Source organism: Ptychodera flava, chromosome 19 (assembly GCF_041260155.1).
Source record: "Ptychodera flava strain L36383 chromosome 19, AS_Pfla_20210202, whole genome shotgun sequence".
NCBI lineage: Eukaryota > Metazoa > Hemichordata > Enteropneusta > Ptychoderidae > Ptychodera > Ptychodera flava.
In genome coordinates, this window is record NC_091946.1 from 36,295,606 (window position 1) to 36,314,991 (window position 19,386).

Below are 19,386 nucleotides of genomic sequence, written 5' to 3' on the forward strand. Positions count from 1 at the left end.
AGGGAGACAGCAAGAAAGTGTAGTTGATATATTGGATAGAAATATTGCAAAAATCATGAACGGTTGGAGCTTGTACCCTGTTACTAGGCTCAAGTCTGATTTTTATATGACAAATCACAAATGTTTAGATTTTTTCGAGATAAAAGTCATGGAATGTGACAAAATGGTTGTAGATTCTGTTAAAGTATTACTAACATTACAACATTTGAATGACATAAAAATGGTATTCATTGTTCATTTAATTACCTACAAAAACTTGGAATCGGAAAATGTAAAACATAAAAGGAAACCAAAACATTTTCAAGTGCCCCCTACAGGTGGGGCAATATTTCAAGTTCCCTCTCTACTACCCTCAAAATTTTCGAATCACCGTTCCTGAATTTCTCCAGCCCCCCTAACCGCTTTTTTGTGAACGCAGCCTTGGTAACAAACCTGCAATCGCTATCAGTGCTGTACTGTACATGTCGCGCTTTAACAGCACGAAACCTGCTTCATCACACCAGTTTTTCAAACGAACTAGATATCCATTTTCATACCAGTTCAAAAGTAAAATACTCAGAGACTTGAGATATTTGTGCATGTTAGACTTTCGATACATTAGCTTTACGCTTGAATTTAGCATGGAGCTTTGGTAGCTCCATGAATTTTAGCAAGCGATGCTCGGACAGCGCGCACAACGTATCGATGACACTTGGGTCAGGGGTCATCACAAAAAAATCAGTGCGTATTCACGGCCAGCTTGAATTATGCCACGGATCGCGGAAATCATGGATCATAAATCCAAATGTTCATGTCTATTACTTAAACAGAACACTAAAATATGAAATACATAATGTTTTGATATTGAGAACCATCTTTTTGTTTCACTGACGAGCAAGTTTAATGCTCAAATATCGCGACAAGAATTGCGCATTTGCACGATATGAATGCGGAAGTACGTTGATTCGGCAGACGAGCGAGCGCCTTCTCTGAAAATCTGTTTCCGATATCACGTCACAATACACTGAAAAATCTCGCGAATTCATCTCTACGGAAGCCAATCAACACAAGTTCCTAACGTCTGTAAAGATATTGTCTTGTTGCCAGCAATACATCACCAACATTTTCGCCGTTCAGGAGTGCCTTACTCGCTCTGCTTTGTAAAATAAGTCGTATGCTTTTGCCGTTACCTAACTTTCCAAATTCACGGTAGACTTTCCGCAATAGTAGTTGGAGATTTTGTTCAATATATCGCGCGTGGTGGAAACCGCAATTATCCATAATCTCACAGTCACCTACAGCCAAACACCCTTTTATTAAAAGTGTAAACTAAATGGTATTATGTCAAGATTTTATTCGCCAAGTTTGGTCAAAATGACACCATTCAAAGCGACCGGAAGAAAGTTATAAAATTATGTAGTGATATAATTTCATTAAAGCTCCATGCTAAATTCAAGCGTAAAGCGAATGTATCGAAAGTCTAACATGCACAAATATCTCAAGTCTATGAGTATTTTACTTTTGAACTGGTATGAAAATGGAGCTGCCTTCTAGCTGCATCGTAAACTGTGATTTGTGAATGCTTTAGTGGGGTGAAGGCGATGTGAGACACCTGAGTGTGGTGAACGCGATAGCGGGCGGGATGAGCGCTACACAAAGGAGTTTATCCCGGAATCCCGAGGACACCGCGACATTGCACTTTTTATATGATATCCAATATTTACGGCTACTAGATTATACAATATCGAAGTTAGATTGGCTCGGCTAGATCTATAGGGTGGTGAAATATCCGATATATATCGGATATTACCCGTAATTTGACAGAATTCAGTATCGCCTAGTATCAAGGTTAGAGTCAGTCCCTGGAATCATGGATGTAAACAATAGCATGTTGGAATTAAGTCGGGTTTTACCAGAACAGTAAGGCGGTGAAATTTCCGATATAAGCTTATATCGGATATTTACCCGCGATTTGACAAAATCTAGTATCGTTTAGTATCGAAATTACAGTCAGTCCATGAAGTCGGTTTTATGAAAACATGTACATGTAAGGTGGTGAAATGTCCGATATATATTGAATCCCCGACTGAAACTAACTCACTACTGCACAGACTCAGATAACGCATTCCATTGCTAGGAAACCTGGCCTGCGCTGCCTAATTCCAAATAGGTTCGTGTAACACCGCTTCAAAACGTACTGCGCATGTGCGAAATTACTTGAGAAGCGCGGAAACAAACACACGTGTGAGTATTTATATTTGGAATGAATGCGGAAGAACGTTCAGCTACTAGTACTACTATGGTTGCAGCGAAAGTGATTGCTTGTAGTTGACAACGTCATGCAGGGAGAGGTTTCCTTACGACTCTAAGATTTCGACAGTGGTCTTGAATTCCATGTTTTGCATCAGAATGCCTCGGGCTCATCATTGATGACTCAACCTAAAGTCAATGGCTCGGAGTCTCCGGATGCACACACACAACTCGTCGAGGAAAGTTGTGGGCCACGGAACTGCAGCAAGCCCAGGCCCAGCTGGGTGAGTTGGATTTCAGTGGCCAAATACTATCCGTATTGAGATACTCTGTCTCACTGTCAAAAGGTACATTTTCAATGTATTTATTTTGTGTATAAACTGCAGAATCTTATTCTATTCCATACCTTGGATAATGTCCTGGATTTTCAGTATCAATATGCTTCTCAACGAGCCTAGTATATAAAGGCTGATTTTACAAATTGATTCATGTTCGCACAATTCAATTTCTAGCAATAAGATAACAAATTAATGTCGATTGTTCACATAACTGCTGTTGTTTGAAAGCTACTTTCTGAAATTTCATCACATTTTGAGAACCAAGCACTCAACATAGTAACTAAAAAAACTCTAAAGATCATGAACAATTAGCTGCAAAATTGTAGCTCTACAGTGAGGCGGTCGGTGAGTTTTGGTTTTTGCGACCTCGCTCACCAGTAGAGCTACAATGCCGAAGGCCCTGTAGCATACAAAATAAGCGCGCCACACATGGCGCGGCATTTTCATGTAAAATCCCACATATTTACTGCATTTGGTCGTACCGATTTATCACTACTGAAGACTAAACACTATATACACTGACCTTGTCGTTAATGGGGTTGGTATTAGCACAGACACGACGATCGCGTTCCACAAACATTGAGCGTGTTTCTGGGAGCCGCCATTACCGGAAGTTGGTAATGACGCTTCAAGAATTGTTTTTGGAACGTGATCGACGTATTTGAACAAATACCAAACCCCATACACGACAAGGTTAGTGTAGTATAGTGTTTAATCTTCAGTAGTGATAAATCAGTATGACCAAATGCAGTAAATATATGGGATTTTACATCAAAATGCCGTGCCATGTGCAGCGTGCTTATTTTGTATGCTACAGGGCCTTCGGCATTGTAGCTCTACTGGTGAGCGATGTCGCAAAAACCAAAACTCACCGACCGCCTCACCGTAGAGCTACAATTTTGCAGCTAATGAACAATATACGGTTGAGTATTTTTTAATTTTCACATTCTCTTCACGAAGGATACCAGCTTTCATTTATTTTTCCAATAGGCAAGATCTGTTTTTTACTTATATGTAATAGACCTTATTCTTAAATGGCCGCCGAGATCTCGTTTAGCCCGAGAAAGCGCGTGAGTTTTGCTTTGGGGGCAACTTTACTTCCGGTCCGCGGTCCGTACAGACTAGCATAGTTTACAAGTCATGGCGTACGACAGTGATGAGCAGAATGCAGCCGATCTTCCTAAAAGTACTCTGACCTACAAAATACTGAAGCGATGGAAGGCGTCTGAGCTGAAAGCATTTCTAAAGGATCGCAATATGAAGACGTCAGGAAGGAAAGACGATCTTATTGATCGGATTTGTTTGGTGGAGGGCCTTAACCGATCAGGCGATGGCTCAGATCGCAGTTGTGCGGAACTCGAGGACAAGCGGTTGAAGATTCTCCCTTCAGAACTGCAAGAAGAATATAATTCTCTACGGTTTGATCGAATTCAAGAGAACTGGACGAGAGACCTGAAATATATTCCCACTGATTTTGGCATGGAGAAAATGAAAGAATACCTAATTTACAGTACAGACAAGTCCTATGACGGTGACTCCATGCGGCAATATAAGACTCTGCGATCGTATCGACTGTTCCATGAAGGCTACGTACAAAACATAGAAGCTAACGTTCAAACCAGATTTTTAATAGTAAGAGCACAAGTTATGCCTTCAGAAAGTACTGACGATTATACCGAGCGTACGTTTGCCTAAACAAGACGACCGGAGACATCTACGGAGGAAAATGCCGTTGTGTAGCTGGGTAAGTAGGCCAATGTTGACACTTCCTGCCGACTAGCCGTTCTCACTTTCAGTTTATCAGGAGTACATGTACACCCGACAAGCAGATGTCATTGTTATATCGTCATTGTTTTGTTGTTATATCGTATCTCTTCTGAATGCTAATTTAAAAAATGGTCTACAACAAGCCCATTGACAGGGTAGACTGTGGCACGCCCCCTTGTTGGAACATATGTGGCTGAATGATGTTGTGCTTCCTGCCAACTAGCTGTTCTCACTTTCAGTTTATCAGGCGAACATGTACATCCGACAAGCAGTTGTCATTGTTATATCGTCATTCTGTTGTTATTATGTTGTACCGTTCCTGAATGCTCATTTGAAATCTGATATAAAAGCCTATGGGCAATTTAGCATGTGCCACGCCCCCTTATAGAAACATTTGTGGTATAATGATCCAAGCTCTTCACACTGTCAATGATATTTGAAATAATATTTTATTGTTTTGCGGTTGGACTTCAAAATTCCATCCCATATTACATTCAATGATTGTTAACTATTCTATTTTAATAATATTTCCAGATTGGGTGAAGCCTGTAGTCACATGGGAGCGCTGCTGTTTTCATTAGAAAACTACATAGCTCTTGGGATGAATGCAATGCCATCAACTACATGTACTGAGAAGCTGTGCACATGGAATAAGCCAGCCAGTTTGAAAGTCACACCAAAACCAATTTCAGAAGTGCAAATGCGGAAAATTGAATATGGAAAAACCATTTCTGTGATGACCAACAAAACCAGTAAGTCACTTTTATTCTTTATTGTCATGTCACCGCTATATTTGTCATTATGAATACAGATAAAAATCAAGTTTGGTAAGCTCACAAAGCACATACATAACCCACATATTTTGCTTTGCCTTGTATCAGAATGCAACAAATGACAAACATATTACTTATTCCTTATCAAATAACAAAATGTTCTTGAGTATTAAAATATTGACAAAATTACTGATTTGTATATTTTAGGAGAAAACTATGATTGCCGGATTCCCGAACACAGAGAAGTCTCAAGGCCCCATTTGAAAGAGCTGTACCAGAAGATGTCACAGTGCAATCAATCATGCTCATGGGTCAAATTCTATGACGAAGACCACATTGTGAATGAAAATGCCAAGGTAAATAAGTTTCTTCTTTTACAGGTATTAAGTGCATACAAGTAGCAATACATGATGCATTCTTCATAGGACCTCACATTCTTCACAAAAATTGGCTGTAGCATGTAACATATGTGAAAGTATGTCTTTATTTGAAACCTGAAAATATTTAGACAGGCCGCCACTCCACTATTACAACTATACTCAGGGTTCTCCCCAGGGGCTTTTAGCAGTCCATTTCTGCCCTCTTTTTTCCTGCCACCCTGCTGTCTTACTTGCTGCCCTGATGTATTTTTTATTCTGTCCTCCTCCTGCAAGTTGTTGTCAGTAGCAGAAGGTTCTTTGTCCAAAGTGAAAGTGATTCAATACACACAATGTAGATCATTCACACCTGTGACAAACTATGATGTGAGGATTGTCATGCTCTTTATTCCAAGCCCATTATGTGTGTGAAATATAGCTTTCAAGACACTTCTGTCTCTGTAAGCTTTATCATAAATTAGTCACCCTTGTTTGCTTGAAACCCAGTGAGAACACTGATTATACCGCAATAATCCAAGTAAATCCATTTTTTTTTTCACAGAAACTTAGTCAGCATGGTCAATCAAGTGTGCCTAATGATGTTCCTGATGTAACAGTGAAAGAGAAGAATACAACGGTTAGTATTTAATTAAAAATGTTAAAAAGAACTCTGCTTGATAATACATTGACAGATGTTCAAACTTTGTCATTCTTCACAACCCAACAAAAGTTGCACTACAACACATTGATTTTATAATTTTTTTTACCTTTTACAGGAACAGATCATCACTTTAATGCGTGTTAATAATGTTGAGTCTACATTTGGAGAACAACCCTCCTACAGTGATGACACCGATATTGAAAGTCAAATATTCAAAGACACCTGCGTTACCTACTACAGCAGTATTACCCCAATGTCAGAAGATGAAGTGACAAGAATTGAACAAAAAACAAGAGAGCAGGCAAACTGTGCAGAGTGGATGAAAGAACGGAAGGGTAAATATTAATGCTAGCCTAGTATGCTGTTAGTCATCATTTCGTCAAGTTGTTGCTATCCAAACAAATCAGTCGGGAGCAGTCAAGCAAAAAAGTTTTCATTTCATAATTTGAGTGACCTGACTTGAAACAGATTTGTACCGAACAATTTTAGTTTTTATGTTTTACTTGAAACTATTATCTATATTTATGTCAATGCCAGTTTACAGGCTAGGAAGTCTTAACAACTTTGCAGGAAAAAGTTCACATTAGATGAATAGAATGACAATATATGTGGAGGCAGTGAGCTACTTTATGAGATGGTTTGAAAAAAGGCAAGTGCACACATGTGTATGTCAATTCTGTGTCATATATGTTATAGCTCATACTATTGGTTTATTGTATTTTTAAATATTAGGTCGCATCACAGCATCAATTGTCGGAGAAATATGTAAACAGCGAAAGTCAACACCACCAGATGCTGTGATTAGGAGAATATTCCAGTATGGTCAGAACGCAGCAATGCAGAAACCAAAGGCCTGCCAGCATGGTCAAAAGTATGAAAGCACTGCATGTGAAGTTTATACTGCGATGATGAAAGGAAAGTGCTGTGACATTATTGTAGAAAAGAGGGGTCTTGTTGTAGACAAACACAACCCATGGTTTGGTGTGAGCATTGATGGCATTGTAATTGATAGTTGTGATCGCACTGTTCTTGGCATAGTTGAGATAAAATGTCCATATGTGAATGCTGAAAAGCTACCTGATGTGAAAAGTATTCAGGTACTGGCTGAAAAGAGGCCAGGTTTCTTTCTGAAGTTTTCTGAAGGAAGATACACACTTGATAAGAATCATAATTATTACTATCAAGTTCAGGCACAGATGGGTGTGCTCAAGGTAAAATGGTGCGACTTTGTCGTTTGTCTTATTGCAGAAATAGGTGAAGGGGGTGATGTTCATGTAGAAAGAATACATTTCAATCATAAAGTGTATGATGAAATTTGTACCAAGGCTAAGGAGTTCTATATCAATGCTGTCATACCTGAAAGACTCACTGAGAGAGTGAAAAGGGGTAAGCCTTTGTATCCAGGTTCGACTACTTATGTTTACAAGAAAAAAATACCAACATAGAGAATTTTCAGACCCCTTTCAACCATTTACAGAGATGTAAAAACTAGTGATTTTATGAGGGCAATGGCACATCTTTTGTGGATGATGACAATTAACAAATAAGTATGATTAACTCAGTATTTATTTTTCTTTGTGTGTATATGCTTCCACAGCAAGCCTACACGACTTTTTATACATTTTCTGTAATTTTCTGACAGTACATGTTTTTTTCAAGAAACTGGTCTGTCCATCAACTTTCCTACTGCATAAGCATTATATATTTACATTGTCAATTACTGTTGATGCTAAACAAAGCAATTATCAATAGTTACAGCAGATACCGTCCCTTTATTAGCAGTAAATGTGCAACTTTCTTGCCAAATAGGATCAGAATCAATATCATTTACAGGTTTACCAGAGAGAATCAGACTTAATGTTTTTCACATATTTATTAACTGAATCATTTACATGCTCTTACAAGAATAAATTTGGACACAATATTCTGTGTATTTTCTTTGTATTGCATTGCTATATACCAATTTACATTTACTGTTTTCTTCCAATTTGTCTTGTGCCCATGCAAATACATGTATACTTTTTTCTAATATTCCAAAATGTGTGACTGTACAAATTAGTGCAATTTTGCATTACACACACCAAGGCAGATAAAGTAATAAAGAAAAACTTACTCTGAGAGAGTATTAACTTTGATTTTTTTAGTGTGTGTGTGTAACTACATGCAATATTACTGTGTCTTTTGTATTCCAAACTGGCAGACAAAGTAATTAAGAGAGTCACAGATGTAATGCCCTTAAACAGTACTGATAAATAAAAAAAAACATTATGGACATTGCCTTGTATCAACAGTATTCATGGTAAACAAGTCCTGAGAAATTCATCACTTTGAGTTCACTAACTGTTCATAACATGAATGTCCCACTGTATTAACACAAAGGTGGCATGAAGTTTGTCAAGTATCCACACACTGTAACAATCTGCTCTGCTGTATCCTTCATAGTCACCGGTACAACATCATCTAAGATATGAAATTGCTTGAGTCTGCCAATGGCCCGCTCCACATGAATCCGTACCTCAGCCAGTCGTTTGGTGCTGACAACCTCATTAGCTGTAAGCTGGTCCCTGTAGACAAACGTTAATAAAAAGTATTAGCCTCTACATGTAGAGTAGTATACAACATTCTAATGGTGTTTGCATTGTTGTGTAGTGTGTGATGCTTCCAAAACCTGTATGTTATTTTTGTCATTGTGCTCACTGTATTACCCTGGTACTGCCTGAAAGAAAATTTTCATTGCTTTTGTAAATACTTGTTATCAGAGTACTGTACTCACCTATGGGATCCCTTGAATGCTGGCATGTACAACTTAACACCAAGAGGGGTTAAATCAGCTGCAATGTCAAAGCCACGGTCTGCCATGACTCCATCACCACTGTCCAAATCTTCAAGCAGCCCACACTGTCTTGTTATAACTTTATCTGATGCCCTACCTCCCCAGGCTTTTGAAATGTATGATATTCCACCACCAGGAACTATTCCTGAAAATAATAAAAAAATGTGTACAAGTAAAATCAGGCTCATTTGGAGATTGTTACTTACACATTTACTCAAATGTGGCATCTTGGATATAATGAATTCAACTAGATATTAATCATACAATCATATCTTGAATTGCTGTTCATTCATCAAGACCATTCCCAGTATTGAAAACAAGAAAATTACAAAAAAAACATGTAATGTTGCTATTTCAATTAGGAAAAAAGGCATTAATTTGATTGAAACATTACTGATTGACAAGCATTAAATTTCATTACATCGATTTTTATGACTTACCTATTAGAAACTTGAGTGTGTTCCTGTGCTTGTAATTGGACCATGTTTGCTTCTGAGCATCAAGGGATGATGCTCTTTCTGTAAATATTTCAGTGCAATCAATGACAACTCTGCAATCGCTGAAGTTACTGAAACTCTCAGGCATGTTTCTTCTAACATTCTCCTGGAGGGAAATGGATTCAAGGCAACCAACTCATTACACAGTAAATTGACCCATGTAATAAACACCCTGGAAAAGTAACTCTGCGAGATGCCAATCCTGTCAGCGATGTCATGTTCTAGCAGGCCCACCTTCAGTCTAGCCAGGACAGCAAAGAACTCTTCAATGAGTGGTAATTTTCTTGCTCTTCCTCTCTTGTTGTCTGAACTGCCTGTACTGTAGCCAGGTGCTGATGTCGTGCCCCTTCCTTGCCAGTAAACCATTTTTTTCTGCCTTGGGTTCCAGATACTTGAAAAATGCATGAAATGCATCATAGTTTACAAAGGATGTGTAGAACTGCACCTTTTTGTCATCGGCTTTGATATTTTCTATGGTGAATACTCTACTTTCTAGTTGGCAAATCTTGTCTTTCAGCTTGGCATTCTCCTTTTCAACAGCAATCAGTGCATTTAGCTTCACCTCCAGTTCTTTCATTTTCGATGAATGGCAAGCAATTTCTGAGCGTTGTCGCTGGTTTTCTGCAACTAGCGAACCTGTTACATTTCTGAAAGTGTTTTCAGCATCTAAGTAGTCATGGTCGAGGTGAAAGGAGAAGGTATCTGTAATCTTGGAGGAATTATTGTATGCTGTATTCACGTCCTGGGTGGTTTTGGTCGCTTGACAGGTTACACTGTCGACGACTGTGGGTACAGAGTCATTCGAAACATTGTCCCCAACCTCTTCATACGCACCGATAGATATGTCGCTATCTGAAAACACTGAAGCAGCATCGTCTAAAGCTTGCACATGGTGTTCTTGTAAAGCAAGCTGTGATCTTCTCGTTGATCTTGCTTTTCTCACAATCGGTGTTTTAGCTAACAACAATGTAGGGATATAGTCTACTGACTTCGGATCGTTAACTGGACGACTACTAACAAAATGTCTGCCACATACCCGAGCATACTCTGTTGGCGTCCACTCTTTGCCGTTGGGATTTTGTCGCCCCATTGCATGAATCCATGCTTTTCTTCGTTCTTTCGATTCCTTTGGAAATCGGTGAAACGACGTAGAAGACGAATCTCTTCTTGTAAAACAGCCATATGTGCTACAGGAATCGTGTCCCCCCATGGCTTCAACACACGCGTGGCTGCAACAGGCACTGTACGCACGCATGGCTTCCCGGAAGTAAAGTTGCCCCCCAAAGCAAAACTCACGCGCTTTCTCATGATATGAGGAAGATCCTACAAAATGAAAAGGTGAAGCATCCCCATTTGCACTAATTGCAAAGTAGATTTTATCATCGTTCATTTTATGAATTTACGATTTGAATTATGTTTAATTTTAAAATCAATTCATTTCTAAATAAATTCTCAGTTGTTTGCATGCAAACTGATAAATTGGTTATGCAGTGTGTAGCAGGTAGGATACCTTAATAGATGTAACAAACATAACTGTAGAATTTAAATATTCTGATTGTGAGTAATCATTTACTTTGCAAACAAAGAGACCTGACACCATCTTATAACAAAATAAATAATCAAATGTGATTTTAATATTCCTTGGTCATATGCCATAGATGCAAATAATTATGAGAAAATTATAAATGCATATGTACATGAAAATTAATTTAGAAATCAGGACCAAGAACAGTTCTCATGTAAAAACATCAGAATAATTTCTCTTGTTTCATTTTCATTTATTTTTGTAACTGAAGTAAGAGCATCTCAATTTTGCAAAGGATAGCCACGTTAATGTGTAAATTTCATAAACCTCATGATGGGCTGAAGACTTCTGGAAACATTTCAATTGTATTCCATCATTTAGCATATTGTAATGCTTCACCTAGAAGCATGCCAAACTCATGTGTATTGTACAACAGTCAGTGATCCAAGAGTATATTGCATTGAATTTGATAATGAATTAAAGTACTGCAACATTCTATCTACAAGCTCTCTTCTTTTTTGACAGCATATATACAATAGCACCAACATTTCCATGTGTGTGGCTATCGAAAAGGACAATATGATCATCTGGGCTTGATAATAGTAAAGTGGACTTTCCTTGTAAAAGAAAGATGCCAGCTGATGTGGTTAGCAAGGTCAACAACAGGTGAGAAAGTGTTCGGGAAACAGAAGAATTATCTGGATTGACAATGTCAACAGCAATTTCTGGCCCTATGTTTTGTATACTGAGATATGCAAGTATATGTGCTGCATCTGCAACTGAAATGTTTCTGCCCTGTTCAGTAACATACAAATCATACACCCTGTTTCCTTCTCGTAGTGATGTTAGGATGGTATCCATCCACGTTGTTGGTAAGTAGTCATAGAGTATCTGATTGTTTGTGTGATGCCAGAATGAGTTGCCTTGTATCAAACAAATCAATGTGCATGCATTGCTTCCCATGGGACTGTCAATAGTTGATTGTGATATGCCCACAGTTTGACTTCCCCTTCAGGGTATAAAAGAAGACTTGGGTGTATGTTGTAATTGGCAGCCATATTGTTACTTTGCTGTTGAAGTTGTGTTTAGCTCTGTCCTGTAAGAGCTGTGGACATGAAATTCTACCTCTGGTTGTCTTTGTATGCCCTGTCTGCATACAATGAGTACATTGCTTGTTAGTTGTTTGGTACTGTGTATGTTGTTGTGTGCAGTGAACTTGTTCTCTTGTTTGTCGTGGTTGTTGTACAGTGGTCTACTTGTCTTTTGAGGTTTTCTTGAAGTGTAATGAATCATATATGTTTTGTCTGGTGTAGGAAATGTGGGATGCACACCAAACACTTCTCACCAGAAAGAGATAGGCACTCTTGATGACAGCTGTGTCCGCAAGGCAATACACATATCTCTGAGACATGACCTCAGCCACTGAACATGAAGGAAAATCACATCTCAGGCTTTGATTTAGAATATTTGCTGAAACCAAGTGGTAAGCACTTATTCGTTATTTCAACCTGCAAAGTTGGTATTTGGTATTTTAGGCCAAAAAAAATAAATAGTTTGTTTCTCATCCCCGTGCGCGTCAATGTAGACCCGCCGCGCCAACCTTTTTTTTTGCATCTCAAGAGGGAACGAAAAAAAAAATGAAAAAAACAAACAAAACTAAGAACAAATTAAACCGTTCAGATCATACCAAAGCAACACAAATATTTTATGATATACAAAACTGAACTAGACAGAACATTGAACATCACACAGTGCTGTAACATTCCATTCAGAACTGTACACTATGTCATTGAAAGCTATCAAAACTGCATTCTGCACTAATAGTCAAAAAGCAGCACTGTTGATATGCTAAAAATCAGGAATATTGTCCGTGTACATCTGAAAGCATTGAGAGTGTGGATCTGTCACAGTGGTGTCATTTCCAAAGGATGACAAGGACTAGCTTGATCAAACGTGTAAATTTCCTTACTTACCTCATATAAGCAAGAATATGTGGTGCAGCAGTAGACTTTTTAGCTCACATTTGGTATACCAATGTGAGGTTATCGTATAAGCTGAATCAGTTCATTTACATCCGATTTGCATATCTGTATGTATGTATGTATGTATGTACGTATGTATGTATGTATGTATGTACGTATGTATGTATGTATGTATGTATGTATGTATGTACCGGTATGTATGTCCGTCCACATCAAAACACTCCCACTCTTTATTTTTTCCCCACTCTCCCACCTTTTCTTTTTGTCAAGCTTCTCTGGCTAATTTTTTTGTTGACATTTGCTTTATGTATGTAGGATCTGCTTGTCCCATTGCCATAGAAGTTGATATGCATGTTCCCAAAGACGACCTCCAGTACCTAAGTTGCAGACCTTTTGCTTTTGTCATTCTTGTTTTTCTGGTTTAAATATTTCTTGAATTTACCAATTCAAACCGAATGTGAGTACACTGTCCTTGACGGTATTTTTTCTGATAACTGCAGCTCTCTGAAGAGAGAGTCTTGTGTCATCTCTTGAGAGAGCATTTGGCACAAGACCACTAATTGACTTCCGGGTTAGTTACCCACGAAGATAGTTCGGAAGAAAAATAGTGCAGACCTTGAAGTTTTGATATCTGCATGAATTTCAAATATCGAGAAATCGCAAGATATTTGTCTCTCTAGTACCAAAGTTTGCACGGTGACCCTGATTTTTATTCTTGCTTTGGTAAGAGAATGGTTCAAAGTTTCACGGAGGAAAATATGAGCAAAAGTTTAAGTCTTTCACTTTCGAGGTGCATATTACCTTAATTTCATAGACCAATGTGTTACATCAGTGTTGCTGTTATGGAAATATTTTTAAAGTCTACACTTACATTTAATTATACATTTTGCAACAAAGCCTGAGTTGCTACAAAGCCCTTCGGCTTTGTTTTTACTATGAAACCAGGAAAACAGGAAAGGGCAAATGTAAACAAAGTAATTGATAAATCTTTGTGTCAGTTATTATCTGTGCCTTTTTTCCAAGGGATAATTTAAAACAGAACTTCATTACTCACGTTTTTCAGTAGCCAAACTTATCACTCTCTGTAGCTTAATTATCTTAAAATTCTAAACTTAATTCAACCTGGTCTTTGAATAACGTACGTCACATGCCCCTGCAAATGAATCGACTGACATGTGGTACCTATGGAGAGTTTGAGGAGATAGAGAGTTTAACGAGATAAAGAAGCAAAACATACTGTAAATGGAAAGTGTTCATGGCTCAATCATAGCGTTATGGATATCAATATCATTAAATATCAAATATCATCAAACTTAATCCTTTCTTTTTTCTCACTTTTACAGATTCCTATGGAAACCTGGAGTTTGAAAGAAGGAAATACCTGTTTTGAGGATTTTAATATTTACATGATTATAGATTTCATAAAAAGATTGAGGATAGATGGAGATGCATATTGACCTGTCATGAAACTCTCAAAACAAAATATCACTGGATCCTGAGATATTTTCTGAGTGATTTGTAGTGCTAATGCTTCAATCCTGAGACTCTGAACTTTCATAATAATTGCATTTTATGAAATGGCGGGAATTCACACATGATATACTATGGTGTCCATTAAATAAAATCTACAGATAAAAATAATTTCATTAACAATGTTCTCTGTGTTGATTTTCTTAGTAGGCAACAGAATTTTCATGTCACATCTTCAACATATCTTTTAAAAGATTGATACAACACTGCATTCTCTGGCACAATTTTAACACTGACCCAAAGAATGACAGTTACTGTGAAAATTATCATTACATCTCATAGTGAACCCCATAAAAGAAACCAACCAATCCTACTCTGGTTTACCTAGCATTGGTATAATATTTACTGACCAATATATCATGGTCTGGTGGAATATTTGATACCTGTGTCACTGTTACTTTTTGATAGATGCACTGTTATTCATTATGAACTTTGAACAGTTATCCAGCTTTTAGTTCTCACAGTCCGTACTTATATTGGGTGGTTTATTAAAGTGTACACAGAAAAAAAATAGTGCAAATATTGTCAAAAAAGTAAGTTAGCTTGTACTTTATGTGTTGTAGTCGGAACAAACTGCTGAAAATATCAGCACTCACCTCCGAAGAAGACTTTGTCAGCAATAATTTCATCTCCAATTATCTCTTTGACTCTCTCATAACATCTGGTGCAAATGTATGCGCTGGTTTTGTAGTTAGCTGTAGTGCATCAAATTTTGTCGAATTCTCTGTAGTGTTTCCGTGGTAGTAAACAAAACGACGAGGAATGTAGTTTGATTTTATGTTTGAACAAACCTTTCGTCGTGACGAGCTTGTATAATGCGTTTTGCACAAATATTCCCCAAACATGCAATTGGCATTCCTCGCAATAACAGCATTTGAAAGTCTTACAAGATTACCGTTACATGTGTTACCATAAACAGATCTTGTCTGAGGTGCGTGGGCACACACTGGAGACGACATGTCGAGGTGTTGCACTAATAAATACATGCAGATGACAACTACTGACATGACGTTATAACTTTTGGTTGATTTGGTGTCGAGTTAAAAGACTAATTGTATGTCGTAGAATTCACATTGAAGCTTTATTTAAAGTGTGTTGGGATCCATGCCACTCGTATCAGACTTGTCAAGCTGGTACCGGCAAGAGGGAAATCCCGGGGAAGCCCTTTTAATTTTATTGTTATGCAGATTATAGATACTGAAACCCTGCAGACGACATCGCCGATGAAACAAGAACACATATCAAAATTCCATAAAATTTCAACTTCCATTCGTGCCGTTCATCACCATCACATGCACAGATATTCTGTCACATCTAGTATGTCAAATGTAATTTAATAGACAACAAAACCAGAAAGTTTGAACATCTAACGCTCGCTAGTAAAATATAACGGGTGGGGTAAACAAAAGGTCAACAGTTTTGCTATTCATATGCAAATTTCTTTGGCGAAGGCGGTCACATCCGTTGACTGACAGGGCCTTGTAAACGTATCTTCAGCATGGCATTTGTAGTTGTGGCGAAAACCATAAAACCCTCTCCCTGTGCTGACGTCATTGGTTTTATTCTGTTCATGTGCATTAACTGTAAGCTATCGATGAAGTTTTTGGATGGAAATAGAGCAAAGGCATGAGTTTTCCCGCGAAATCTGTGCTGCAAATATAACTTCACGCATGCGCACTCGTTTTGAAGCAGTGTTGGTTCGTGTATGGATATAGGAGAGACACCAAAGAAACTACGATTTTAAAAATTGTTTTAATTTTTAACATTTCACCGACTTCAATCAACTCTAGGCGCATCATACCGTGCATTTGTAATGCATTTGCATTGTTTGGATGTCTCGAAACTACCGAAAGCGTACAATGACCGGACTATAAAAACGGGGGGATCTTGAAACTTTTTCGCGCATGCTCATTTAAGCTTGTGTAAAATTCCAACGCTATCAACTCACTATGTTGGTTGCATGCCAAAGAAGTCTGCCGTCAGTCATCGGCCGACGTACGACAAAGCGACAAATTATTTTGTTCAAAGAGTAGACAATTAAATGACAAAATATGTCGATAATATGGCTGATATAAGGATTATTTTTGATTCATTAGTAACAGTGATGGAACCGGCATAATTTACGATGGTGGACATGGTTTTCTCTCGCCTGCGCGATTGCGCAAATCGCGCATTTCCGAGCCATTGTCGGCCCTGGTAAAGTTACTGACAGCGCGGAAGTCGCGCACGAAACAAAGCAGGCAAAGACGCCGAAGGAAGTGGATGGTTTACTGAGTGTTTCCACTATAATAAGTTGTGCAAACAAACTAAGATGCCAGGTCGCACCTATTTAGACCTAGAACTACGGCAAGAGCGTCCAACTTCTCCGATATTGGATATAAACCCGCGATTCGACAGAATCTAGTATCGTTCGGTATCGAAGTTAGAGTCAGTCCTTGGAAGTCGGGTTTGACCAGAAATGCAAGGTCACGATATATATCGGATATTTAACCGGGATTTGACAGAATCTAGTATCGTCTAGTATCGATATTTGAGTCCCCAAATCGCCAATAAATATCTAGTAAATATCAGCGACTTCACAGACCGTGCGTGCCGAGGCACAGGGCAAGTCATTCTACTATTGTCCAGTATCGATATCAGAGTCCCCAAATCCCTGATAAATATCGGGTAAATTTCGGCGATCTCTTAGACCGGGCATGCAACTGCACAAAGCAATTACAGTGAAATTCGATCAAGCTGCAGAACTTCATTTAACAAGGTGCTGTTTCAATAGATATGTATCAGCGATTTTTACTACATTAACGGCTGGACTTGATGTGGTCTTGTTTACATTTTTAATCAGCTACATGCTCTCAGTTACACAACACACCAGGGCCACTCCATGCATGTCAGATAGAGAAACATAAACAAATCACCACACCTTGCAATGTCATGTATCTGTCTTTTTTATCATAATGAACAAGTGAGCGTGCATTCAGACACCTACATATAAAAATACCCGAATAGCTTCATTTATGGTCCTTGACACTCATATATCAGCTGTGCATAGACCCCAGTAATTGTGCCATTCAGTCGATCACACCGGTCGGCCACCCCTTAAAGCTAGTGGCACACTCCTCTAAGTACTTCCGTCGCAGTATACTCGACAACGTCACCTGGCGTACAAAAGCTGGTCGCAAAAGTTGCCTTACACAAGGGGCCGAGACTAGGGTTCGTGTGACTGCTAGCTGAATTTGACAGCGGTCATTGCAATTTGTCGTGATGTCTTTGACTTTCAGCGTACAATATAACATACATCACTGATCGCTCTTCTGACTGACGAGGTTTTAAACTGCAGCCTTATGAACATTGGGGCGACATAACCGATCGAAATGCCTTTCACAAACTTGAAATAGCTCGCACTATGAAAGATATGAGTAAAATTTCAGTTGAATGTGTGTATTGGTTCCGGAGAAGAAGATATTTAAGATTAAATTGTGATTTAAACAAAATCAAATATGGCGGCCAAATTACGTGACTGATCAAAATGCCTTTCACAAACTTAAAGGACTACCACTAGGGAAAATAAGTGTAAAATTTTAGTTCAATCAGTGTATTTGTTCTGGAGGAGAAGATTTTTAAAGATTAAATTACGATTTTTCACAAAATCCAATATGGCGGCGAAACCATGAGACCGATCCAAATGCCTTTCGCACACTTGAAAGAGATCACACTATTGATGATAGATGTAGAAGCTTTTTGCAAACTTGAAAGATATCAATGTAAGGATGACATGAGTAAAATTTCATATTAATCAGTGTTTTGGTTCTGGAGAAGAAGATTTTTAAAGATTAAATAACGATTTTTTGCAAAATTCAATATGCCGGCCAAACCACATGACCAATCCAAACGCCTTTTGCAAACTTGAAAGAGATCACACTTTAGATGATAGATGTAAAATTTTAGTTCAATCGGTGTGTTAGTTCTGGAGAAGAAGATTTTTAAAGATTAAATTGTGATTTCACAAAATCCAATATGGCGGGCAAACCACGTGACCGATCGAAATGCCTTTAGCAAACTTGAAGGAGATCACTGTAAGCATGACATGAGTAAAATTTCAGCTTAATCAGTGTTTGGGTTCTGGAGAAGAAGATTTTTAAAGATTAAATTACGATTTTTTGCGCAATCCAATATGGCGGCCAAACCACGTGACCAATCGAAACGCTTTTCACAAACTTGAAATAGATCACACTGTAGATGACATTTACTAAATTTTAGTTCAATTGGTGAATCTGTTCTGGAGAAGAAGATTTTTAAAGATTAAATTGTGATTTCAAAAAATCCAATATGGCGGCCAAACCACGAGACCAATCGAAATGTCTTTTGCAAACTTTAAAGAGATGACTGTAAGGATGACATGAGTAAAATTTGAGCTTAATTGATGTTTCGGTTCTGGAGAAGAAGATTTTTAAAGATTAAATGACTATTTTAGAAAATCCAATATGGCGGCCAAGATCACGTGTCCGCATGCGATTTTATTTGCAAATTCTAGAGACCTTAGGTCATGCTTACTATACAAAAAATTTCAAATCGACTAGACCCCTAGGTCTTCTGGACAAGCCATTTTTAGGTTTTTGGAAAATCCAATATGGCCGCCCGGTCACGTGACCAATCAAAATTTCAAGGGTCAGGTGCACGAGTACTAATTGATACCTACTAGCCCTGCAAATTTGAGAAGTTTTCGTTCAGCCGTTTAAGAGATCTAGGTCGACAAAGAATCGGCAGAAGAAGAAGAAAAAGAGGATTAAAGCTGCAAGCAGCGTTGGCGGGGCCCAAGCGGATAACATGGTTGAAAGATCTTGTACTAATGATATTATGTGCAAAATTCGATCTTGGAAAAGTATGATTTTGAACAT

The 19,386-nt window shown here is 38.2% G+C and overlaps 3 protein-coding genes across 3 annotated transcripts in view; 1 reads left to right on the top strand and 2 right to left on the bottom strand.

Annotated features, from left to right (window-relative positions):
* LOC139119413 (myosin-VIIa-like) overlaps positions 1–19,386 on the bottom strand; it is a 48,591-nt gene that overhangs the window by 14,075 nt on the left and 15,130 nt on the right. The gene's annotated exons all lie outside the window — the stretch shown is intronic.
* Positions 2,162–14,614, top strand: LOC139119414 (uncharacterized). The gene is made up of 8 exons (XM_070683222.1): positions 2,162–4,311; positions 4,869–5,086; positions 5,315–5,463; positions 6,026–6,100; positions 6,240–6,459; positions 6,857–11,645; positions 12,293–12,462; positions 14,305–14,614. The coding sequence occupies exons 2-6, from the start codon at positions 4,891–4,893 to the stop codon at positions 7,567–7,569; spliced, it is 1,353 nt and encodes a 450-aa protein (XP_070539323.1). The 5' UTR covers positions 2,162–4,311; positions 4,869–4,890; the 3' UTR covers positions 7,570–11,645; positions 12,293–12,462; positions 14,305–14,614.
* On the bottom strand, positions 8,165–9,788 carry LOC139119416 (uncharacterized). The gene is made up of 3 exons (XM_070683225.1): positions 9,398–9,788; positions 8,898–9,102; positions 8,165–8,688 (listed from the first exon to the last, which is right to left on the bottom strand). Exons 1-3 carry the CDS (start codon positions 9,540–9,542, stop codon positions 8,493–8,495), a joined length of 546 nt encoding a protein of 181 aa, XP_070539326.1. The 5' UTR covers positions 9,543–9,788; the 3' UTR covers positions 8,165–8,492.